Raw genomic sequence first — 25,927 nt, forward strand, 5'->3', positions numbered from 1 at the left:
GGCAGCCGTAGTCCCTGACCTGTTGGAAGCGAATCACCACGATCCACAGGGCTTGGGAGGGACGACGCAGCGACGTCACGGACAGGGGAAAAGGTGAATAAATAAATCACAGACGTATAAACCGTGGAGAACCAACTTGATTGACGATGACCGGGAAAGGAGCCCGGCCGGCGGAGACTCCCCAGTGTGTCGCCATTACCTAAAACCGAGCAGGTGTTGCAGACCTGGGAGAAGAGGCAGCTCTGCGGGGCGTAGGTGCCGCACTGGCTTTAGGAATCAGAGAGGTGAAGTCACTACCTGCGCCGGGTCAACACGTTCACAGGTTACGCCCTTATCATTTTGTCCCATTTCTGACAGACAACTCCTCGATTTACTTCAACGTGATCTTGATTTATTTTGCATCGTTTGAGTTTGGGCGTCTGGTCTCCGCTCCTCATCACTCCCAGCGAGGTGTACAACAAACTTAGTGAACCACAAATATAGGAGCAATGAGCGCGAATCCCCCCGTTGGATAGAAGAGCAGAGCCCAACAGGTGGAGGCAGGGGAGGTGGAGGGAGCGCAGCAACGCAGGCAGGGCAAGGGGGATTGGCTGCTTCAATAGTGGCTGCTTTGTTTCCCACACGACAGACTGTGTAATAACTAACAAAGTTACACAACACTTAGTTACACAACTTATTAACTAATTGTATATTACTTAGACCCTATATGCCTAGACCAATCATTTATTCTGTGTATATTCTGTATATTTTCATATACTTCGCTTTATCTGTTCCGTATTTCTCGACTATTGTGTACATTTGGCGATTTCAATTTAGTTTTACAGCTTTTTGTTTTTGGGTCACTTTTCACGAGGAATCACGACCACGTACCTGATGAAAGGGAATCTCTCCGTTATGTTAACCGAGCCGTTTGAGATAGCCATACCAAACCTGGCAGGAAAAACAACTCCGTTAGTCAGTATTGGAACCGTGTTTACACAGTCCCCTTAGTGAGGGTGAGTGAGGGGTACCCACACGGTCCATATCCCCACGGTGCCCAACACAGACAGGGAGATTGGAAGCAGCGCCCACAGCCACATCTTGCCGCGTCGCCCGGATGACCACAGCTACTGAGCAAAAGATACACCTGCCTCTGCCTTGAGACAGATAACATACACAGGGTTGTGTATCTCAGTGATTGGGGAAAAAAAACAAAACCAGATACAAAGACGGATCACAGAGAAGAGATTAGAGAGTTCAATTTTAAAATAACTTTAAACATTCCAGGTTACGAATCAGAACTTTTCATTGGAGAGCACCTTTCCCTACATGGCAACATACTGCTTCACCTTAACAGGAGACAATCAAATAACAAAAATAATGATAATGAGAATAATTTGAGATACTCACTCCCAGGTTTGAGTTGTGTACTGTGCAGGAGCAGCGTGGCTCAACAACTAATTCTTCTCCTAAATCTATTCAAAGTGCCTCTCTGCCTCTTCATGCATTACCATAATGCCACTAATAGAGTATGTTCTGATGTGGTCATTTTAACTGTGGCCACTTCATTACTCTATAGTCCAGTTTTGCACATTTTAATGTATATCGGGAAGGGATATAGTGTGAATTAGACTACATGGAATAATCACTATGTCTGTATATACTGTAGCCTTCGCTACACCAATGCAGGTATGTGTATACGGTTTACAGATACTGAATATTACGGTAACGTCAGGCTTTTTATTCCGAGGGCCTCGGAGAGGACTTTGAGCGGAGTTCATTTACGAGTGAGTCTGAATTACTGTGCAAACTACTCGCTCTCTGAAGGGGAACTTCCTCTCTGCGAGGCAGCCACTTCCCGACAGCAAAATCAAGTCGACTCCGCATTTAGCAACGACGAAAGGGTGCAAAAAACAAAGACATAAGGCAGTAAAAAGTGGCCAAAAATGGAGCACCGGGTGGAGTCTGGAACGAGGCATCCGCTGCCACAGCTTTTCATGGCAAGTTACATCAGATTAGACGATCAAACTCAACCTCTGATCGACTCAGACGGGCAGGGCTTGGCATACGTTACGTAACCGTCCCGATTTATGACATCAGTATAATCATGGTCTCTAATAAATGGGACATTATCTTCTGTGCATCAAGTTCAGTGTCGTGTATTTGTATTTTCCAAGTCACATTCAGACTCCAGGAAGAGAAGTAAACAATGACATGGATGTGTGATGACAGAGAGGCTTTTTATTGAGGTCTGGAGCGACACGTGATTAGCCCTCGTTCGGCTCAGAGCTCCAGTTCGATCTTGACGTCCATCTTGGCCCGGTAGGGCTCCAGCAGGGGGCGCACCTCCTCCGACAGGAACCTGCTCACCTGCAGGAAGGTGAAACAAAGTTAGTAAGGGTTCCCAACATTTGCTTCCCCACTCTCAGAGACTCCAAAATACAAGCCGAAATCAAACCTCAAATTCAATCAGAGTCCTCCCCCCATATAAGAGAAAAACCAAGCAAAACCAAACATGGATTAAATTGCAGTCGGCAGTCGTGTTTTTCCTTAATGGTTCTATTTCCATCGTAGAAAGAGCAAGGTTTAAAGGGAGTACAATACATGCATTTTGTTACAATTTATTGCATATTGTGAATTTATAACTATTTTATAAAAAAATGTAGGTTTATTGCATATGATCAAAAAGTATATATTCATATAACTTTATGATTATTGCCCATTTATTGTCTTATCATTGCCTATATATATAATTGCCAATATTGGGATCGCAGAACACACACACGCACGCACACGTGTTCGAGAGGCAGGAACACATTTTCCACAAAATGCCTGTTAATAAAATCAAATATAAAATGAAAGATGAGAAGAAACCTTCAGTAGAATGCTCGCAAGATGAAAATGAGTAGTTGACGATGCAAAATACAATGCAGTCATAAAATACATCAAATACACAGAATTTAAAAAATTGAATAAATAAGTAGATAAATACAAATAAAACAAAATACAAATAAACATTTCTAAAATAGAATTAAAAAATATATACATATATTAAAAAAATACATGAATGAATGAATGAATGAATAAATAAATACAATCAAATAAAATATTGATGATTAATTGGTATCGCTACCTGCTGGGGTGCACGGCCGATGAAGGTCGAGGGGTCCAGGAGGGCGTCCAGCTCGCCCAGGATGGGGACAAAGTAGGAGTCGGCCCGGACCCGTGCCAGCAGGTCGTTGTCGCCGCCTTCCTGCTTGACCACAGCCGCTGCCTGCTGCGAGAGCACGCGGATCTTCTCGTGGCAATCCTGTTTGGAGAGCGCCACGTGAGTAGGTGTTTAGCTCTAACCTTCCTTCTGGAAATAAGTTTTTTTATTTTATTTATAAACCAAAACTAGGGCAAGTCTGAGACCAGTTCAAACCTGAGAAAGGCCAGTCCAGTTAGTCCAGATTAAAATCTCGATGAATTCTAAGATCAGCCCTAATCTGTGTTTCGCGAAACCGCCCCATAATCAATTTTATGGGACAGAAAAGTCGGGAGCACAAAGTCCGCACTGAAGCGTGCCGTACCTGCCGGTTTCCTCCGGCCTTCACCATGGCCATGATGATGTTTTCGGTGGCCATGAAGGGCAGCTCGTGGCGGATGTGCCTCTCGATCACCTTGGGGTAGACCACCAGGCCCTCGCTGATGTTCTGCAGCGTGCTGAGGATGATGTCGGCCGTCAGGAAGGACTCCGGCAGAGAGATCCTCCTGCACACCAAGAAGATTTAGGTTAAAAACTAATAGATCAATAAACCAATAAATAAGTAAACCAATAAATGAATAAAAAGGGTCAAATACTATTTTGGAAAGAAAATGTAAATACAAGAATCCAGCATAAACAGAATATGCTTAACGTTCTTGAAGGGCTTTTGAGAAATTGTTTTTTTTCCTCAATTTTCTTAGGGCCTGATTATAATGTAATGTTATATTTAATGGAGCTCTCTACACTCAAAAACACACAAGCCATGGCGGACATGAAAACCGTCGGGTCGTCCGGTTGTATTTGAGTAGTTTAACCCTCGCGTTGCCTTGTTATACACATATCTGACACACTGGTCTTATTTTGATGACTGTGACAGTAACATTTTTTTAATTCAACCCAAAGCTTTATTTAATTTAGGCACTTTACAGCGTGTCTGGATACATTCCAGATTTCCCTTGTTGTTTAAATATCCAGTGATTTTGAAACACCCTGATAATTTATGTAATTTAGACCCAGAAACCAATTTTATTGTTGTATCCGAGTGTTACAGGCAAACAGTGTCAAAAAAAAATATCAATGAATCATTTTTAGATTTATATTTATTGGTTATCATTAGGTTTCTTCAATGTATGACAGGTGTGTATTATTCATTGATTATTTTTAAGTCTCTTCTGATTTGCGCTTAGGTTTATTTTGAGTGTTTATTGTTAGGGTGTATTGCATCTTCTAGAATTTTGTTGTTTTCTTGGTCATATATTTTATTTTTGGTTTATTGAACTGCTTTCTGTTTTATTTCATTATATTCATTGGTTATCGTTACATAAATGTATATTATATTGAATTGCTTTCTGTTTTTGTTGGATTACATTCATTGTTCATCATTAGCTTTATTGCATACTTCCATTTTTTTGGAAGTAACATTTTTGGGTTTATTATATATTGCCTTTTTTGATGTGAGCTGATGTGACACTGCAACCTCTTACTAAATAGGAAACTGTGTATGATTGACGGATTATTTAATCCACATAAGCAGCCAGACATTGTCGTCTTTTGTGGGGGAGCCACCTGTTGGCGCTGTCGTCCAGCGTCCTCTCCAGCCACTGCACCGCGGCCGTCTGCAGTGGGTCGGCCAACAGCGCCATCAGGTGGCGGGACAAGCTGCAGCACCGCTCCGCACGCATGGGGTTCCTCTTGTAGGGCATGGCGCTGGAGCCTGAACAGAGGGGGGATAAATACATCAAAACATAATGTAGCATCATGGGTAATAAATGGCTTTCCACCTTTGGATACTGAAAGGAGAAAAAAGGGGGCGATATAATATACCAATCTGCTCTTTCTCGAAGGGCTCCTCGATCTCCTTCAGGTTGGCCAGCAGGCGGATGTCCGTGCAGATCTAGGGGATGGAGAGGGAGGAACTCGAACCGTCACAATTATTGCATAATGGCGCCATCGCAGTTATTTGAGCAGATCATGATCTTTTTGAGTTTTACACCAATTCTGGAAATGTTGTGATAAATACATTTTGAATTGGAATGAATCAGGTTCATGACGGAGGGTTAACGGAATACCACAATCGTTGCCCCACTCTGCTATGCTAGGTCTGTTCAACTCGCGGCCCACAGGACGATATGGCCCTTTTCAAAGTATTTTTATTATTTAATTAATCATTTATTTTCAAATGGCCCGCAAGTTTAGTTTTCCGAGTTCCCATTGAACGCAGCATCAGATCGCTCAGTGCAGATTGGCTGCCACAGGACCCGCTCTGCACCTGATTCTGGACGCTGGGCTGGAGGGCCACAGAGAAACTCACAAGCTTCACAATGTCGCTCTCAAAGAGACGTAAAGTTCAGTGTGAAAATCTCTAATTCCAGAGCGAATGGACTCACAAGTATTTATTTACTTTGTCGGCCGCAACAAGTAATACTGGTGTGTTAGGAATTGGTTAGTGTTACTGTGATAGATATTGTTCTACTTTGGTATATTCATCTTTTTTTTTTTTTTCTACATTTGTGGATATGGACCTGTCAGAAAAACAGCTCACGTCTCCTTTGTTTTACAGATGCAACTTTTTGCTCTTCTGTATCAAGCCTTGTAACCATAATTTTCCTACTTTTTTGTTTACACTGGCTGCTGTCTGGAATTGATTATAATGATTAAATTAAAGGTGAAAGAAAAGGGATGGGCGTGACTAGTTTATTCCATGTAGAAATAAATCTATTAACATTACTGTAACTACAGTTATTTGCAGCTATTCAGTGACAAAGTATTCTGTGTGGCTCACGAACCCCCAGTGATTTTCCGACTTGGTCCACTTGCTATTGAAGTTGAATAGCCCTGTTCTCTTCTGCAGTAAGTAGACATGTATTATTTCAAGTTGTATTTTATGCCACTATAACACTTGAAGGGCATGGAAGTGATAACTACAATAATCCCAATTGTAATAACATTTTAAGACTTTAAATACTAATAGTTTAGTAATAACATCGTAATAATTTAGACTTATACACTGTTATCCATATTAACACATTAGCAGCCATGCTGTCACTTAACTCCTGCCATAGCCTTTAATTTATCCTGTATACATACTGTATACATATGTACTTCACTGAACAAACAGATTCTGATTTCATCACAGCGGAATATCTATAAAATAGATGGTTAAATTGTTTGTTTGTTTTGTATATTTTTTTGGGCAGCTCTTTGAAATTATTATTGTAGAGACAGAGAGGAAATGAGGGGTAGAGAGAGGAAGAGACACGCAACAAACGCCCGCAGGCTGGAATGGACCCCGGGTCGCTGCAGGCGTTTTGCCTATGTGGTACGCGCGCTTACCCGGTTAAGCCACCGGGACGCCCCGACGACTCAGTTGTTAATCACAATCATTCGTACGCCGATTAACCGTCAACTAAAATCTCATGATCATGACAGTCCAAAGGAGAATGTCAGCCAAGTGAATGCAAATATATTGGTCTTACCGTATAGTTTGTAATCAAAGAGTCATGCCAAGACCTATGAATGAATTGAAACTATAGTAAAATATTAATTCTTACAATGAAGCACATTATATTGCTTTCACTTTCTTAAAAGTTTGGGTTCTTGTTCAGCAAAAGACACATTGACTTTAACTCATCTTTAGTTTAAAGTAAAAAAAAAAAAATCATATAAACAATGTGTTATTTGCGGTCTGTTCCCCCACTTCTCTACAATGTTCGTCTGTTGCCACTAGGGGGAGGCCTTTCTCCACTCAGGACCAATTACCTTGTGGACTGTGGCTCCCAGACTGGCTAGGCTGGACAGGGAGTCGATGTCCACCTTGCGGCTGTACGTCTGTCCTGTGACCAGGTAGGCCCTGGGGACATTTGTGGCAGTGGTGTGATTGTAAATCAATAAAAGTATTTCTGAAAAGGATGATCCACACAGAGGATGAAACAGGCGCTTTGTGTTCTTGTGTGTTATTTTCATGTAGGAGCGCCAGAAAGGTTATAAATAGTAGTCCTGTGTGTGAACAGGGAAAATGACACGAGCTAACCCAGATAACTGAACCCTGCAATGGTGCAGGTACCCTGTGTGATAGGGGTTATGTAACCCGTTGCTATGGCAATAAGGTAAATGTGAAGCTGATCCCGTCACTCATCATGTAGGTTATTTGTTTGATATGCAAATGAAACCTACTTTAAGCAATGCTATTTTACTTTTATTGCCACTTGGGGAACAAGTAAAGTTTTGCTGAACTAAAAATTTTATAGAAGAGATTGTGGGTGTAGGAGCTCTCAATCTTCTTTTCAGTTTTATTATTAGGGAACTCACTTTTTAAAGCCAGCCATCTCTGTCACCATTCTGTCAAGCTCTTCCACCTGGAGCAAAAATGAACAGAAAGTGATGGGCTTATACACACTGCTTTAGGTTAAAATGTTGTCAATTTTCCAACCGTGGCTATTCAGAGCGGTCTCGCACTTTGTCGTGGTCCCCCTGGAAGAGCTGCAGGAAGCTGGCCTGCGTGCCGGTCGTCCCCTTCACCCCCCGGAAGCGCAGGTCATCACGGGCGCGCTGAAGGTTCCTCATGTCCATGGCCAGGTCCTGCAGCCACAGGCAGGCCCGCTTCCCCACCGTGGTCAACTGGGCCGGCCTGGACGGAGGGAGGGAGGGCGGGTGAATGATGGAGACGGAAAGAGAGGGCAAACGTGCTGAAAGGTCGAGTTTACACCAAAGGACGTTCGCTAGGATTTTCGAGTCCGAGACAAATGTTCACATTTTCGACTGATTTGAGATGGTCAGAAACTCTTGTGGTAAGTCCCAGACTAGGGTATCGGGTGGGATTGATATCATCTTCAGTCTCAAGTCATAAAACTGCCTTAATTTGAACTGGGAAGTCGGAATTTTTGGGTTCCCAGTCGGAAATTTTAACTGGAATGTCCGCTGATTTCTGACTCTGAAAGTTGGAAGACCCTCACCGACCCAGACCTCAAAATCCGAGATGGTTGCTCTGCACATAAACAATAAGTAAAAGTTGTTAGCAATGTTTTTTTTTTTTTTTTTTTTATTAAGTCAATTTAAATAAGCACATGTACATGTACCTAGCACTCCACATTCCACAGTCCCAATTTGTTCTGTAGTTGCATTCCGAAAGATCAAGCACAACAGAGGAGGCATCCATCTTGGTTTCCCCACTTGTTGTACTGGAACGCGGGCAGCTCGGGTGGGACGTCAGTCCCAGCACCGACTTCCGAGGTAATTGGAACGCAGCATTAGTCCTATAGTGTATACAAGAATCCCAAGATCTCGGCTCCCCTGTGATCACGTGCACCACCAGGACCGAAAAAATTAAGTGCTTAAAATGTGTGATGCTGGCTTTGGAAAGTCTTTCCATAGCCTTTTACAAAAGTCTTCTGTTGTATCCCTACAATAAAGATAGCAATAAATCTAGCGATGCAGCACCGCAAAAATGCAACACAACGCAAGGAGAAAAAATTCTGACTCCATCCTACTAATTTAACAATTTGTTTGACTCTGTGCAAACTCACTGGTAGTGTGTGAAGCCGAGCGTGGGGAGATCGGCGAATTTCTCCGCAAAGTTTGCCAGTCTGTCGATCACCCGCGCCAGCTAAGAGAGAGGGTGAGAGAAGACGTTTGCATTTGCAAGACAACGCAGCTGAATAACGGCAACCATTCCACCCCCCGGGAACTCGGAGCTCAACTCCCATCTTTTTGTTGTGCATCTGCGCGCACGCACGCACGCACGCACGCACACGCACGCACACGCACACGCACACGCACACACACACACACTTTAGGTACGAGTTACATTTTGTTCCGTTTTTGTGAAATGCTTCAAAATTACTGAACTTACAAATCATGTAGTTACATTTATGTATTACACACACACACACACTTGTTTTTTTTTTGTTTTTTTTACATTCTCCAACTTCCATCTTCAAACATTAATTCGGCTTCGCTTCAAAGCCGAATTAGTACCCCCGGATTTGACTTGATTTAATTATTTCCGCATCACTGTCCCCCAACAGCTGAGGATGATTAGCAGAAAGAAACAAAACAAACAGCAACAACAACGGGAGGAGAAAAAAAACAAAAAAAAAAAACAAACCTGGGGATATATTCTGTTCCGGCTGATTTTACATACGCACAACTGGATGCACGTGTATGTGTGCATGTGTTCTGCAAACAGCTGAGCCTCACCTTAGGTAACAAGATGTCGAATCCATCACGCAGCACAATCAAATCCTAATGGGGAGGGAGGAGAAGAGGTCAACGTGCCTTACAGATATCAGAGAACCAACAACACATGGACGTAGTAATCTCCATTACAGTATTGTCTCCCACGTAGCAGGACGTGGCTCCCAGGTGGATGATGGGAGCGGCGACGGGGCAGCAGTGGGCGAAGGTGTGGACGTGGGCCATGACGTCGTGCCGCAGCTTGCGCTCCTCCTCCGCCGCCATGGCAAAGTCGATGTCCTCGGCGTGGCCCTCCATCTCGGAGAGCTGGGTGTCCGTGATGGGCAGACCCAGGGCCTGGGAGAGGGGATGCAGAAAAGTCCTCCAGTTTAACATAGACAGCAGTAGGCCATAGATGTGTACATCGTATTATTGGCGTTTCACTTTTTACAATGTAGTAATCCCACAGCACCACTACCCTGTTAACTACCGAAACGTGTGAAACAAGTAGAACTGTGCTTATTATTACGGCCCACAAATAGCGATGCAGGATTTTCAACCGAGTCATTCGAAGCAAACAAATCTTATAAATGTTAAAATTCTGTCTAAATCATCTATTCTGTTTGATAAATCATTTATACAGCGATAAATGATTTTCGTGAGAATTCCATTCACAACTCAGAGCCAAACAGACTCTTCCGACTCTCGTTCATCGTTCACAGGAACACTTCCCTCACTCACAGTGCGTTACGCCAAATGGATCAAAGGAATGAGGAACCGAAAAATGGAACGACTCTTTTTACCGAGTGACCCGTCAAGAACCGAATCTCCAAAAACAAAAAGAGACAAACCTTTCATCCCCACGAATAGTTCTCACTTTCAGGGTGAAACGTGTTCTGCTTGGGGTTACTATTCTGTCTGGAACTGATGAATGAGTGCAGCCTTGCAATTTTGATCTTGCAACACAAAAGCAAATTTCCATTATTTATTTCCCTTTAAGTGGAATTTAAAACATTTTCACTGCCGCAGACAGCGAAAAAAGACAATCGTCCAGCTTATGACATTAAATGGGTTATCGACTGTTCCGCAGTGTTGACTGACATGTGGCGGTCTTGTGAGAATGTCCTGATAAGAGTCAAGCGCTTTTCATTTGGACTGAGTGGGTCATGTGATTGAAAAATAGTCAATTAAATTGGCTCCGACGCTCAATCTACTTCCACGTGATGCGGCTACAACATCCAAGGCCCCCGGCGGCTACAACAGTTAACTCTGTTGAAGACCAGGGCAACCTGCACTCTGCCCGACCCAACCCAACATGTCACGCAAGAGGAGTTTGTTGGGGACAGAGAAGTGTAAAATGTCAACATTGGCTCTGTAGTCTGGTTGGGGACACCGGGGACATCTTGTGGTAGTCACAGTTTCCCGTTACTTGGACATTTCCAGCATGCTATTTTAAAACACCCAGGCCCTCCGCCGGCATCGGCAGCAGCAGCTGGACTGTGAACCCAACACCCAATCCTACGCCTAGTGGTACCGCAGCCACTTTACAGTATTGCGGTGATGCAGAACGCCCTTTGCCATGATTAGCGAAACTGTTCATAGGAGGCGATGCGTGCGAGAGCTATGGATCTCAATTCAACTCAGTGTAAATCTCTCAGAAGGTCCCCAAAAAAGAACAAAAAAAAAAAAAACAGTGAGCTAAAATAATGTAAGATAATGATTGGTGATTGACCAATGCTGTAAGTGGTGTCAAAAAATATATATAACTCAACCATGTCAAGACTCAAAAGACTCATATCTATCATGTCCGATAATCACAGAAAGGTTGATTTTCTGCCCTTCTTAAAATACAAAGACGAAATACTATTGGGTTAAAAAATAAAACAAAATCAATGTCTGACTCACTGTGTTGACATTGATTTATGCTACCAAACTAACACAAGTAATGGCTTGTATCAATACTTGGTATAGGCCAACGCTGAAAGATTAGGTTTCAGAATGTCTATATCCACATCATGGGAATTTAAAAGTGTAAAGCTAGGATTCAGGTGGAGGCTTTGGCCATTGACAAAATTACTAAAACAGAAAACGGTCTAAATGATCAACATGTTCCCATTGATCGGACTAGGTACGTGCATGTGATCAAGTACAATGGTTTGGGTTTTATCTTTAACCTAAAGAAATGCAGAAGGCATTCGATCAACGGTGTAGACACAGAAACAATTCATCATGTCCCTGATGAGGGCAACCACCACTATGACAGTCGTGACAACAGCTGTTTGAGCCATATTTGAAGTGGACATTGACTTTGATTTGCTGCTACAGTGTTAGATCGGAGCCCAGATCGGTGTCCACTGTGTAGGAGCCGATGGTAGTGGAGTCCAGTCTCCTCTATGACTATATTTAGAGCCAGGGGAACTCGATATGGCTCGGTGAAGGTCGCACGCTTTCGCCCGTACGACTTACGACGCGTGGCAACGACTTTGACTCGGGATGTAGGAACGCGCGTCGTCGCTTGACGGGCTTAAAGACTGCGGCGCGTCGAACCTTCTCGGCTTTGGCCAGCGAGATCCACAGCCTCCTCCAGGTCGTGAACTTCTTCTTGTCGCTGAAGTTGTAGGCCATCTCCTTGCTGGCGTACCTGGACACCAGCGGGGAGCGGTACTTCATGAGCTCGTCGGGTCCCTCCATGTCGGGGCGGCGGGGGAGAACGGCTCCGGCCGGCGACGCTTCCACGCTGCTCCCGCGCACAGCGAGTCACACACACACACACACACGCGGCGCCGCGTCCGGTCGTCGCCGCCGCGGGTTCGCACTGGGGTTTTTACGTCGCTTTATTACGACAGTTGTGCTCGACGTACGACGTGAGGTCGCCAGCTGTCTCGCGGTAGCCGTTTACGGCAAAAGGTCAAATTTCAATAAGTTCCAGGAAGTACGTATGTAAACGCTGCCAAGGTGTTCAAGATTCAAGATTCAAGATTCAAGATTTTTATTTGTCACATACATATACATACTTCCATACATACATGCAGTGAAATGTAATGCAACGCACCCGGTGATAGCACACAATAAGTTCTAGGAAAAAGTACAAAAATAAAATAAAATAAAAAGTAGAAAATTCCTTTCTAATAGACCGACTAACTGACTCCTAAAACGTAATACAGTAAGTGGAATACTTATAGAATAAGATAAAAAGGTGTTATTGATACAGTGGTTGTTGTTTATTGTTGGTTTTTAGATGTATTGTACTTACCTATCTATCATAATGGACGTTTTAAAGGTACATGAGGCAAACATATCCTTGCAGCGTTTGGTGCAGTTTGAAAACAGGGCATTGCATGATCAGGTGATTGTTCATGCCCATGTGACAACGCATTGTGTCATAGTCATAATGGTTTTGACAGCATTTGTTGAACCATTGAGTCTTACGTAACCCACGGCTGGCCGTGTTGTTTCAATATTTATGAGCATCCATTCAGTGTACATGTGGCCTCCCCTTCCCGCTTCACCGTATTTCCATGGCTACGGCGCATCATAAAAATAGGAATCTGTGTGTGTGCTCCAAGCAGCTGGGCGACACACACTGTAAGCCCAGCTGTAAACACGCCGCTCCCTCTCCCTCTCTCGCTCCCTCTGTTTGTCACCACTGCAGCCTTCATCGCACAGGACTGTATGCGATGCACGTGTGGGAGGATCAGCTCCCTCCTCCGTCTCCTCTTTGAATATGATGAGACTCCTTCCCGGAGCCGCCGCCGCCGCTGCTGCAGGGGAGGTGTTGACTTCCCGTCTCCTGCACTGCACAATCCTTCCTCGCGCCGCCTGGGCGGGAAAATAAATAAAGACGAGGGGACAAAGCAGCGGACGACGAGAGGGGGAGAAGAAGAAAAAAAACACACACACACACACACACACACACACAGGCAGACGGGGAGTGGGGGGGGGGGGTTGAGTGTGGGGTGGGAGGGGGGTGAGGTGTGGCAGGGGGTGGAGGAGGTTGAGTGGCACAGAGGGTACTGGGGTAGAGAGAGACAGAGCAGAGCAGGAGAGAGGGGCAGAGACAGGGTACCGAGGATAGAGAGAGAGAGGGGGAGAGAGAGGGAGAGAGAGAGAGTGTGTGTTATGTGCTGCAGTAGAATGAGGGTGAGAGTCCGAGAGAGAGCCAAGAGGAAGCATCTGGACCGACAGCCCTTCGCCCAGCGCTCAGGATCCTCCTCCGCCGCCACCGTCGCCACCGCTCGGTCCCGCTCGTTGTGAGAGCCAGCCGGGGGGGAGAGGGAAGAGAGGAGAGCCAAAGTGGAGACGAGAAGGAGGAGGAGGAGGGGGGGGGGCCGAGGAGGAGGAAGCCAGAGGTTCCACTACACACAAGATGGCTGCTGTGTCCTCCACCTCGGAGTCCGGTGAGTGCCTGTGGTGCCTTTATTCATCCCCGCCTCCATCCTCCTCATCCTCATCCCCCTCCGACTCAGCCGTTCCATCCCCTCTAGCGTCCCCTGTAAACAGCCACCGCACAGGAAACTGTTGCATGAGTCCACTTCCTGTGCTCGGGCTCACATGGTGAGACACAACCAGCCTAATGAGTCACTGGGGGAAATCGATGCAACTTTTTGTTTTGTCACCCCCCCCCCCACCCCCACCACCCCTTTCCATTGTATTCCGTCCTCTGATTTCAGGTAAACCATTTGCCTCCACCCATCGTCAAACACGCCTCCTGTGTCCTTTGACTTTATCCCAGAGTGGACCTGCCCTTTTCCAATCCATTCAATGCCATCTTTTCTGGTAGGACCTCAAGTTTTCCTCCAATTCCCGGGTTGATTTTTGTTTCATGTCAAGTAAGGGTAGTGGCTGAATAAAAATCTGAGCCGGAGGGGGCGGGCTGTTGTTTAGACAACAGAATATAGAGGAGAGGGGATTATTATAGACAGAAAGGAAGAGTCAATATGCGTATGCTTAAAGGCTCTAGCCTCACCACCCGTATCTTTTCTATATATTCCCTATTCTTAAGGAAAGAGAGGACAGATTAGGAAGAATGGTAGCCAGACTAAATTCACAAATGCGTACTAGTCTGGAATCTCTCCGTTCATTTTTGATTTCCAAGGGGCGGTAACCAAGAGGCGCAGACCAAAATGTCTCTGGATGCAATTGGATAGACCTGCAACCAATCAGAGCACTGGATGGACCTATAACCAATTAGAGCGGTGAAAAGTGTAATGTGGCGCTGTCGGACGTATGATAAACGCATCTTTGTTATCAACAAAAGCTTTTTAGAGAAAATATACCGTCTATTTCGTTTAATACTGTCGTGATAGCGGCAGTCAGCGGCAGCCATCTTTGGTTGATTATGAAAATGCCTCAACGTCTCTCTTCTGCATCGTCATTGTATCAAACCCACCCCATATTAGGTAAACAGGTGTGATGGGCTCGGGGTTTGCCAGGTGGGACATCTGGCTGGTTGCAATAGGTCGTGCCGCGCCTTTGTGTGGGTAGTTGGTGGGCATGGGGGCCCCGCCGGCTCGCGGCTGTGTATTGTGCCTGCACATGGGGGTGGGTTGTATGTGTGCGCCTCAGGGGTGCAGGGTCTCCTCACTCTCCATGGGACCGGTTTATGCTCCTCGGGGCAAGGTGTGGGTGTTGTTCTGCGGGCTTTCGGCTTCTCTGGGGGCTGGGGGTCTTCTGTGGCTGCAGGGCGGGGTGTTCGGGGCTTTCCTGCGGTCGTGGGGTGTCTGTACGGCTGCGGGACTAAGGGGTGGCTTTGGGGCCTTCTCCGCTGCTTGGAGGCGCTACAATATAATTCCGACCTGATACACCAGAACGTCCGTAAACTCACTGGTGGACACATCACACGCACACACACGCACATACACACACACACACACACACACACACACACACACACACACACACACACACACACACACACACAAAGGCAGTCCTATCACGCACACCACCACACCTGCATCGAGTGCAACCCAGTACCCTCCTGGTTGCATTCTTCTCCTTTCCTCCCTCATTTGCTGCCATAACTATGACAGGAAGAGGCCACGTGACCAGTTGTAGTTCCAGTTTTCCTGGACTTAATTAACTCTGTTTTGTCGATGCATGTTGTCGTCTGATGTTTCTATGTTTATGTTTTTCCATGTACCTATTGTTGTTCGGTTCTATGTTTATTTGTCTCACCCGTGGTGATTTGCCTCCTCTTGGAGTAGTGATTAGATGTTTAAAGACCGAAACATGGTAAGATCGTTCTCCGAAGAGGGGGGTTGGTGGTGGTTCTGTGTAACCAAAAACTGTGATCTTGTCATCCTACAGGTCGTCCACAGGACAGAGTTATTGCAGCAGTTCTTGATGATTTAAGAATGAATAAAGAGTTGCATTGCAGGTTGAGAACTTGAACTCCACTTGCACTTACTAACTCTGTCCTAGATGCAATGGCACAAATACTCTTTGTTGTATGCCCAGCATGCTGACAGCACTGGTTAAAAAAAAAAAAAAGATAAACGGTTGTGATTGGCCCGGCCCTGGCAAGGTCGGGTGGAAATCTGTTTGAATGGGAGGGCGGCCAGACATATTCTGCAGAGCAAATGAAACCTGAGCTGCAGATTAGTGTGGTTCCCAGGCTATGAGAATGGAGGAATGGTCTCAAAAAACGATGTTATCAACATGGCATCATACGTGTCCCTTTCCAATTCCCACAGTACATTCTAAGCATACTTTGCTGGATAGATAGATTTGCATTGGCTACAGTAGGATGCCAGTCGGAAGTGTGCAATTTTCTGTTTCTAGTCTCTTACCTGAGTCTGGATGTAGCCAAAACAGCTGATATGCAGAGGTGCAAAAGAGTCAATAAATTCATGAAATATGCAGTTTGTTACCATTTTACTTCAGTATAACATATAAATACGTGAATATGTTTATAAACGTTTGCCCAGTGGACTCTATTGAAGCACAGTGAGAAGCTGTAGCAGAGTGATAAGTTCCTCAATGGCAAAAGCGTTCAGCGAGGTTGTTGCTTTGAACAGGTACAAAAGATTGGAAGACTTCAGTAAGGGCTGGGTTTAAAAAACGGCCAAACCTATCCTTTAAAGACCGATAACCAACGTTAACAGCAAAAATCCATCCACAGTTGGTATCCGCATTTCTCGGAAATTAACTCCCCAGATTCCCCAGGCTGCGTCTGAAGGAGGAGAGAAGGAGAGTAGTTGAGACAACAGAGAAGAGGGATACTTATGGACAGAAAGGAAGAGCCCATCCGAGCATTGCTATCCCAAAGGCTCTATCCTCGCCAGACAGTGTCTTTTCTATCAACAGTATTCTGTATCCCTTAGGAAAGAGAGGACTTATCCAAGGCAAAACCAACAATTGGGATTCCGATTGGAGGATTGTGCGGAGCGCTCGAGTCGATTACAAGAATTCATCCAAGTTCAAATGAATGTATTCAGGGCGGTCAACTGAACAGCAGAGAATAAAGCAGAAGCATTTCAACCAATAGGTCATAGAGAGAGTTAAGGTGAGTTCTGTTTCATGTTTCTGGGTTTCTTTTATACAGGGGACCCCGGGGGCCGCCACCCTCCCGAACGCAGGCTGCTCCTGCTGGGGGGGCCGCAGGCCGGAAAGACCTCCTCAGCCAACACCATCCTGGGAGACGAGGTCTTCCAGGCGGGCACGGAGACCACCCACAGCAACGTGGGCCAGACCGAGATCTACGGGCGGCGTGTCACCGTGGTGGACACGCCGCAGTGGGCCATCCCCGGCGACCCGGAGGACGACGAGGATGACCCCAGTGCCGCCGACGAGAATGCCAACGCCGTGGCTGAGACGGACGGCCCGGCGCGCCCACCGCCCAGCCTGGACAGCGAGGGGCCCTGTATGGGCGCCATCCTGTGCCCGCCCGGCCCCCACGCCATCCTGCTGGTGGTGTCCGTTGCCCAGCCCTTCGTGGAGAGCCAGAGGAGGGCGGCCGAGGAGCAGCTGGGGGCCCTGGGGGGAGGCACCTGGAGGTACTCCATGGTGCTCTTCACCGGGGTGGACAAGCTGGTCAAGGGGACGTTCGTGGAGGAGCACATAGCCAACACTGGCGAGGCCCTCCAGTGGCTGGTGGAGAGATGTGGAAGCAGGTGAGATCTTTGTTTTGGTCTTTGGTTTTCTTTGTCAATCGCTCACTTAAGGCAGATTATCTTAAAGAGCCTCCACTTTCAGAGGACACTCGGCTGCGTTGGGTCTTTATAAGCATCATAAGCACTGATAGGTGTTGGATTATGTAGCTGGGGTCTGGGGATTTAAGCAGTGTTCCCATAGCAAGGCCTTCATAATAAAGCCATCATATTCTTTGGGAGGACTTCAATTTATAACAATTTTATCCATCACAGGGGATACAGGATGGGGGACATAATGACGTGCTCTTGTAATATAATATATTATAACTCATCCGCATTACATATTGTGTGATGCGGATGAGTTTTTCACTTTCTGTGACATAGGATCAATTATGTTTAACTTAAAATGAAATCGACTACATTTTGCATTATGTTGTCCCTTTGCCGTGGTACAGAGTCCAACAAAGTGTATATGAGTAAATATCTCATGTCAACATGAGCCCCTCTCATTTGCCAACTTTTGGGAGCAAGTGAGAAACTGTCAAACGAGAGGGTCCCGTGTTTTCAGGCTTGTTGGATGTTGCAGGATTGCTCTGTGGCTGGGAGGAGAGAGCTCAAGTCCTTCTCTTCCATCTTGAGCTTGTCGTCAGTAGTTAGCGACGCAACTTCCTGTTACTAGTCTCTTACCTCAGTGTGGATGTAGCCAACATAGCTAATTTACGGAAGTGCAAAGGAGTCAATTCATATCAAAAAACCCCATTGTGACCATTTTATTTCAATATAACATGTAAAGGCGTTCATATGTTTATGAACGCTTGCCCCATTGACTGCATTGAAATGACAGACAGTCAGATACTTCATTCATCCCAGAGGGAAATTGCATTGCGACAGTAGGTTGCCAGGAGGAAGCGACATAACTTCCTGCTTCCAGTCTCTAGTGCAGAGTTGGCCAAAACCGCTTACTATATTTGCGGAGGTGCCAACGAGTCAACAAATCCCTGATAATTAAAGTTTGTGACCATTTTTCTTCAGTATAAGATACAGAGACCTTCATATCTTTATAAACATTTGAAAAACCCCCAAACCTATCCTTTAAAGACGGATGATTAACGGGAGGGTAATAATCAGACAACAGATAACCCCAGATTCCCCAGCCTGCGTTTGACCTTTGCCCTCCCCTCCCCTCTGTGCTCCAGGTATCACGCCTTCGACAACACCATGAAGGATGCTGACGACAACACACAGGTGCCGGAGCTGATGGAGAAGGTGGAGGAAATGATCACCGACAACCAAGGTCGGGGCCTCGTCTCCAAGTCCCTCCTTTGACAGCCTTCGTAATTGTTTTCTGCTTTCTATCACGTTATTTTGCTGCTCGGCTGCGTTTCCTCGCCACGGTTTGCTGGTTTGCCTTCCCTCTCTATGTAAAGTGTGTGTCTGTGTAAATTGTCCAAGTCCATAATGTATGACGTAATAAAAAATGACTAGAGTAACATTTATTTCATCTCTGCCATTAAATGTAGACATTTGCACTGCATAGGGAGGACCGCGCGATTTATCGGCGACTTTAATGAACGCCGCAGCGTTATTAATGGATGTATGCCGTTTTTATTTATAATGCATATTAGGGAGATAAATATTTTCCGCGGAACCGCTCCTCAGGCTGGTACTTCGAGGTGAACGAGTTGATTCTTCTGGAGGAGGAGCAGGCCAGGAGAGCGCTGGAGGAGGAGAGGATGAGGATGGAGGAGCACGCCCGACAGCGGGAGCAGATGATAGGAGGACCTCCCAGAGGTACTCTGACTGTGTGTGTGTGTGTGTGTGTGTGTGTGTGTGTGTGTGTGTGTGTCTCTGTACTTGTAGGTGTTTAATTGGAGGAAACAAGTGAGGCGTGTAGAGAGAAGGAAAAAATAATAATAGAAAGGGATTTCACATCTGTCCCTCAATGCTTTTGGGAAAACAGAATATGTGAGCGTGAGTGCTGTTCCACAAAGCGGCTTATTAGTTGGGTCGTTTCTGCCGAGTACATTTTCATTATATGAGGAATTTGCAGTGGTGTCTACAGACAATTGTCATTATAAAATTGAATAAATAAATAGATAGATAGATAAATAAATAAATATATTATAAATTACATTTAAAATAAAAAATATATAAAAAGTATTTTTAATTATAATTAATACAAATGGAGAAATATATACAAATAGTAAATAAAAATACCGAACAGAAATAGACAAATATATATAAAAATATATAAAATATCCGAAATGGATTCTATGCATAGGATATATGGTATATGGAATGGTATATTTCTCTCTGTCTCTCTCTCTCCTCAGAGCTGAGGCTGCTGTTGCTGGGCTGGAAAGGCGTTGGGAAGAGCTCGGTGGGGAACTCCATCCTGGGCCGTCGGGACTTTGAGTCAGGCCAGGAGACGGAGCTGTGCCTGCGGCGTCAGGCCCTGGTGTCGGGCCGCCGGGTGACGGTGGTGGACACCCCCGGCTGGGACTGGTTCTCCGTCCGCCGGACGCCCAAGCGGATCCGGCAGGAGTCGCAGCGCGGCGCCGCCCTGCTGCGCCCCGGACCCCACACCCTCCTGCTGGTCCTCCCCGTGGTCTCATCCCTTACGGCCCGGAAGCGGCGCACCTTGCTGGCCCACATGGAGACGCTGTTCGGCGAGCGGGCGTGCCTGCACACCATGGTGCTGTTCAGCTGCGGGGACTGGCTGGGACGCACGCCCATCGAGGAGCACATCCAGCGGGGCGGCCGCGAGCTGCACCGCCTGCTGGAGTACTGCGGGAACTATTACCACGTGCTGGACAGCAAGACGCCCGGCAAGGACAGCAGGAGCATCTCGGACCTGCTGGACAAGATCGAGGAGATGGTCCGCGAGAACGGCGACGACGCCTTCCTGCCCATACAGAGCGAGTGGCGTAAGTGTTCTTCAACCCCTGCGCCCCGGCACACTAGTGTGCATGCCAGGTGTGCCGTGAAAATGTTTCAAATTGCACTTGAAAAAAACTTAAATGAATGATGGAAATTTGCTGTTGTGTTGAAGATCGTAATTGCCAGGCTGCACTAATCCATCACTCCCAGCCAGAACAACAGCTCTGTGTCGATCAGCACCAGTGTCACTCTGAAAGCGACTGCTGTTGTAGCCCCAAGGTTTGATTCTTTTTTTTTTTTTTTTTAAGAGAGAGATTCAGTTCTTGACGAGTCACTCGGTAAAAAGAGTTGTTCAATCGAGTCAACTCTTTGTTCGTTTAATTCAGTTGGTTTGATGCACAGTGAGTGAGGGAGGACTTCCTGTGAACGATGAACGAGAGTAAATCATTTTCAGTTTGTGAATTGAAGATTATATTAATAATCAACACAGTTCTACGTGTTTGTGATTGGGTTTAGTGGTGCGCCGTGGGATTGTTTTATTGTAAAAAGTGGCCCGTGGTACACAACACAAGCAAGGTTGGGAAACACTGCCGGGTAGACAGACCTCAAGGTAGTCGACACGTACTGTTTCACCCAATAGGCGATCATCTATACAACAAACAGGGTGATACAGGCTCTCTCCTCCTGAGAAAAACAGGAATCCAAAGCTCCTTCTCCGGAGCTTTGGAGGACCAGGTGTCCTCCAGCTGTGTGGGCAGACTGAGCTTGTGGTTGATCTAAAGCTGCTCTGTCCCTTTCGAGCAACAGTCCGCGATGCTCCCGGTCCATTTGATTCCTTCCTTTTCGATGGGCATGAAGTGACGTGAAGTGTGTCGTTCTCCCACAGTGAGCGAGGAGAGCTCTCAGTCGTCCGACAACACTGAGCCCGAGGACGACTGCCGGGGCTGCCAGCTCCAGTGAGGCCGGCCACGCCCCAGAATCCCGCTCTTCAACCTCCGACCTTCTGACGGCCTGAACGTCACCACAAAAAAAGGGGGGGGCCCCTCATTTAGACGACCTCGCTTCCCTGTCCCCTGCTCAACACCGTTTCTCCGTCCAGAGAGGGGGTGTTTAGCAGACGGCTTGGGAACAAAAGTCTTTGACTGGGACGTTGTATCAGCGCGTCAGTGCTATTGACTGACCTCACGCAAGACTCAATGTTTACTACAGGCTGTGAAGGAGTGTAGGGGGTTCTGCTAAAAAAAAAGACATTTATTTATATATATATATATATATATATATATATATATACACACACACACACACACATACAAAGACTCACCTCAAAAAGTCAGAGCAAAGCCTCATAATTGTACATATACACGCCATCAGACTGTGACGCCAGAGGCCTTGGGGGGGGTGGGGGGTGTACCCCCAGGGGGTTGCTGGGGGTGTTACAGGGGGCCCAGAGAAGACGGTGGGGACATTTTTCCGACATTGGGGGCGAAAAGGCAGATTAGAGAAGAGAATGCCCATCGGGAACCCCCAACTGGAACAATGCGACCCCCAAAGTAAACGTTAACGTACCGAACAGAGGGATGAGACGTGCCCCGCGACGAAAACAAATTGTGAATCCAAAAAATGACAGATGTCCCCAAATCTGCTAACAGCCCGGTGCGTAACTCTCCAGGGTATTCCAGATGGATGATAATAACAAAAATGAAAAAACATTTGTACCCCCCCGCCGGTCCCCTTCTTGGCTCATTCAGGCACATTAACATTAACACAAACGCTGATTAGCGCAAACTGCAGACGCGAGTTATTCAGAATGGCTCGCCCTGCAAAGACTGATGCTGTGTTTGCACATTAGGGGAGTCAAACCCCCCGCAAAAAAAAACAATTAAAAAAAAATATATATATATATATATATATATATATAAAAAACCGCCCCAGATTATGATTTTTTCTTTAATTATTTATTTATTCTGTAAACAGGAAGATACAATAATACAATACACGAGAATTGACACTTAACACAACTAAAAGGCATTGAGAGAAGAGGGAAAATATATATATATATATATATATATATATATATATATATATAATGATTCAAATTAATTATAATCATTGAAAATGTTAAAGATACATTCAAATAATAATAATTAAAAAATAAATAAATATCAATAAAAATAAATAATAAGATTATGTGGTTTGCTTTATAGAAATGTAGCACACCAAGTCCACTGGCCTGTGTCTATGCTTTTCAAATTGATCCCGCGTTTTCAACCCCATACAGGCTGAAAAACACTTCTCTGTCTTCTAAGTCCTCTCCCGGCGCCATGCGTCCGGTGTCGTTTGTCGATACGTTTGCACTTCGCAACAAAGTGACTCAGCAGTGGGGTTTAGGGAGGAAAAACAGATTTGCTTCCTCCACTCCACTGAGCCGTGGCATGCTACAGAAACAGGATCACCTCATTCACTTTTTGCGGCTCACGGAGGGCCCCGAGTCGAAACCTTCCTCCAGCGGAAAGCGCATCGAGAGAGGAAAGCAACGTGGCCCCAGGCACGCTGCCCACAAAATCGTGACCTTTCACCCCAGTTTTACAACTCCGCCGAAACCGATTAGGGCGCAAGAGGGAACGCGAAAATGTAATTAAATTAAAATACTTGAAAATAAAATGAAGGTCCTGTACTGTTCAGATTGTCACAATGGTTTTCAAAAAAATGTCGTATATGTTGTGATCAGTAGCACTGCCATGCATTCAAAAAAAAGAAAGAGCAAGCCCATCCTTTTATACATCAGCTGTAGCCTTGGACAAAAACCCCCGACATTGCTATCTCGACGCTTCGCCGAGTCCGCGCTTCATCTCGCAATGTAGGCCGCCACAGCGCTAAGCATAAAAGCATGACGTCGACGAAGAAAAAACTAAAACAACATCTGCTATGAGGATGATGTATTTTAAATGTTTATTTGCAGACCTGAGTCAAACTTGATGTTCCGCTCCACGGGTGAATACATCCCGCAGAGCCGTGTATATTAACATTGTAAAAAGTAAAAAAAGAAAAAAAATCATATGTATTATCAGATCATTTTGCACTGTGTACGTCTCACTTGAAAAAAAAACTTCCTATCTGGTTGTAAATGGTGATTTCATCTTTAATTACAGCTACAATAAAGCATATGGATATATTCTTGTCTATATCTGTGTGGGTTTGGACTGCTTCACTTGTTTGGATAGTAGTGAGATTGTTCCAAAGTAAGCAGATGAATAAATGATAACTTCAAGTAGATACATGAATCATTTATTTCCATGGGTTTTTGATATTTATTTATTTATGAATAGTGAGTAATGGATAGAATACCACTAGGGGGCGGTGTGCCATCCCCCAAGGTCTAGTCAGTCTGATTATTTTGGTTCTGGTTCTCACTGTAAAGACAAAATACTGTAAATTGACTTAGGGAGTAGGGTGGGAAAAGGTTTGTTTTTGAGTCTTTAACTGAATTTAGGAGTGATTTTTTCGGAGTGATGACATTCTGGTCATGACCTTCTACATTTCAAAGTCTCTTGTACTTCATTAAATCTACTGGACTTTGTGGACGGTCGGAGAGGGTTTTAGCCCATCCACGTCTACTGGGGATGCTCATACATTAATTTTCTTTTCATAAATTAATTGTCGTGGAATTATATTTCACTTGGTTGTAATTTGTCTAATTACTCTATATATTCTGTGCTTTACACCATTCCCATGTCCTATCCGATTTAACAGTATAATCTAACCTTGCAGAAGGAAAAAAGTTATGTCTTTATTTTAATAATATGTGGATACAAGACAAATTGTGTCAGCATATAAAGTGTTTTTTTCCCCTTTTACATAAGTTGTAAATCTGGTATGGTATTCTAGGTCACCTGAAAGTCAATATCCTGGGACTGGTGAAATCCCATTGCGAGTAAGCAAGCATTTTGCTTCCCAGAAAAGAGGCCTCTGCACCACCCTGGGTTTGGAACGCTTCCACATGCAGACGTTCCTTAAACGATCTGGACGGGAGCCTGGACCAGGTTGCAGAGCGTTCGCTCCTTCAGGGTCACTTGAGTCTGCGCACACACACACACACACACACACACACACACACACACACACACCCACCTTTGTCAATGCAATTAACTGGAGTAAATAGTAATGCCTACCTCAGCACTCCCATTCTTCTCTCTCTCCCTTGCTTTCCTATTCACTGCTGGGTTCTCAACACTAACATTATTTATTGCACACAGAGGCCACTTGAAGGTGGGGGGGGGGGGGGGGGGGGGTTTAAAGTTAAAGTGGTAATCGGTTTATTATTTTGTTCTAAAAATCTCCTTTTGGAAAATTTCACTAAGCTGCCACATTTTAAGAAACAGCTATTCCATGTAGTTGTGTTATGTACAGACGGGGACAATTTGTTGGTACCCTTTCAATGAAAAAAGAAGAACCCACAATTTTCTCTGAAATAACTTGAAACTCACAAAAGTAATTGGCCTCCATCATTGTTTATTCCATATTTAATGGAAATCAGGCTTTGCTTTTGATTTTAGATTCAACAGAATATTTTACATAATAAAACAAATGAAAATGGCATGGATAAAAATGATGGGTCCCTTAACCTAATATTTTGTTGCACAACCTTTAGAGGCAATCACTGCAATTAAGCGATTTCTGTAGCTCTCAGTGAGCCTTCTGCACCTGTCTACAGGTAGTTCGGTCCCCTCTTTCTGAGCCAACTGCTCCAGCTGTCTCAGGTTTGAAGGGCGCCTTCTACAGACTGCATGTTTCAGCGCTTTACGTAGATGTTCGATAGGATTCAGATCAGGGCTCATAGAAGGCCACTACAGAATAACCAAATTCTTATCCAGAATCCAGAAGAATAGTCCATTCTTATCCATTCTTGGGTGCTTTTAGCTGTGTGTTTTGGGTCATTATCCTGTTGGAGGACCCACGACCTGCGACTGAGACAGAGCTTTCTGACACTGAGCAGTATGTTTCCCTCAAGAATGCCTCGATAGTCTTGAGATTTCATTTTGCCCTGCACAGATTCAAGGCACCCGTGCCAGACGCAGCAAAGCAGCCCCAAAACATAACAGAGCCTCCTCCATGTTTCACAGTAGCTATGGTGTTCTTTTCTTTGAAAGCTTCATTTTTTTTGTCTGTGAACATAGAGCTGATGTGACTTGCCAAAAAGCTCCAGTTTTGAATCATCTGTCCAAATCTGCTTCTCCCAGAAGCATTGTGGCTTGTCAATATGCATTTTAGCAAATTCCAGTCTGGCTTTTTTGTTTTTCTTCAAAAGCGGAATCCTCCTGGGTCTTCATCCATGGACCTGAGCCCCCTGAGCCCACTGTCACTCATAAGGGGCGGATGGTGCGATCAGACACTGATGTACCCTGACCTTGGAGTTCAGCTTGCACCTCTTCGGAAGTTGTCCTTGGCTCTTTTTCTAATATTCACACTATCCTTCTGTTTAATCTGGGTTCGATTTTCCTCTAACGGCTGCATCCAGGAGGTTGGCTAGTCCCAGACCCTTAACTTCTTAATATTTGCAACT

At 45.3% G+C, this 25,927-nt stretch overlaps 3 protein-coding genes across 3 annotated transcripts in view; 1 reads left to right on the forward strand and 2 right to left on the reverse strand.

Moving 5' to 3' along the window:
* The window catches only part of tmem150b (transmembrane protein 150B), a gene marked incomplete at its 3' end in the record, with an annotated part of 2,653 nt that extends 1,506 nt beyond the window's left edge, over window positions 1-1,147 (reverse strand). Inside the window, exons 1-4 of the mRNA XM_080009568.1 lie at window positions 1,015-1,147; window positions 871-930; window positions 200-267; window positions 1-51 (exon numbers count right to left, since the gene is read on the reverse strand). The exon at window positions 1-51 is cut by the window's left edge and continues 77 nt beyond it. Of these exons, the coding sequence (XP_079865694.1) occupies window positions 1-51; window positions 200-267; window positions 871-930; window positions 1,015-1,079 (244 nt within the window). The 5' untranslated portion in view covers window positions 1,080-1,147. The remainder of the gene's footprint in view (window positions 52-199; window positions 268-870; window positions 931-1,014) is intronic.
* A 1,051-nt stretch (window positions 1,148-2,198) lies between these two features.
* adsl (adenylosuccinate lyase) lies at window positions 2,199-12,240 on the reverse strand. The gene is made up of 12 exons (XM_080008796.1): window positions 11,945-12,240; window positions 9,551-9,754; window positions 9,422-9,466; window positions 8,749-8,828; window positions 7,682-7,853; window positions 7,535-7,581; window positions 6,986-7,076; window positions 5,051-5,120; window positions 4,793-4,940; window positions 3,552-3,732; window positions 3,113-3,289; window positions 2,199-2,349 (listed from the first exon to the last, which is right to left on the reverse strand). The coding sequence occupies exons 1-12, from the start codon at window positions 12,086-12,088 to the stop codon at window positions 2,263-2,265; spliced, it is 1,446 nt and encodes a 481-aa protein (XP_079864922.1). The 5' UTR covers window positions 12,089-12,240; the 3' UTR covers window positions 2,199-2,262.
* A 1,211-nt stretch (window positions 12,241-13,451) lies between these two features.
* Window positions 13,452-21,552, forward strand: LOC307237233 (GTPase IMAP family member 8). The gene is made up of 6 exons (XM_080009922.1): window positions 13,452-13,794; window positions 16,941-17,508; window positions 18,684-18,781; window positions 19,147-19,278; window positions 19,821-20,414; window positions 21,254-21,552. The coding sequence occupies exons 1-6, from the start codon at window positions 13,764-13,766 to the stop codon at window positions 21,325-21,327; spliced, it is 1,497 nt and encodes a 498-aa protein (XP_079866048.1). The 5' UTR covers window positions 13,452-13,763; the 3' UTR covers window positions 21,328-21,552.
* The last annotated feature ends 4,375 nt before the right edge of the window (window positions 21,553-25,927 follow it).

The sequence above is a fragment of the Zeus faber genome (genome assembly GCF_960531495.2).
Source record: "Zeus faber genome assembly, chromosome: 11".
NCBI classification, from domain to species: domain Eukaryota; kingdom Metazoa; phylum Chordata; class Actinopteri; order Zeiformes; family Zeidae; genus Zeus; species Zeus faber.

Coding starts and splice junctions, on each gene's coding strand:
- adsl (XM_080008796.1), bottom strand. CDS start 12,088: ATGGAGGGACCCGACGAGCTCATGAAGTACCGCTCCCCGCTGGTGTCC. Junction 7,582..7,681: donor TCCAGGGGGACCACGACAAA/GTGCGAGACCGC, acceptor TTTTTGCTCCAG/GTGGAAGAGCTTGACAGAAT. Junction 4,941..5,050: donor CTTCGAGAAAGAGCAGATTG/GTATATTATATC, acceptor CCCTCTGTTCAG/GCTCCAGCGCCATGCCCTAC.
- LOC307237233 (XM_080009922.1), top strand. CDS start 13,764: ATGGCTGCTGTGTCCTCCACCTCGGAGTCCG. Junction 13,795..16,940: donor GTCCTCCACCTCGGAGTCCG/GTGAGTGCCTGT, acceptor TCTTTTATACAG/GGGACCCCGGGGGCCGCCAC. Junction 17,509..18,683: donor GTGGAGAGATGTGGAAGCAG/GTGAGATCTTTG, acceptor TCTGTGCTCCAG/GTATCACGCCTTCGACAACA.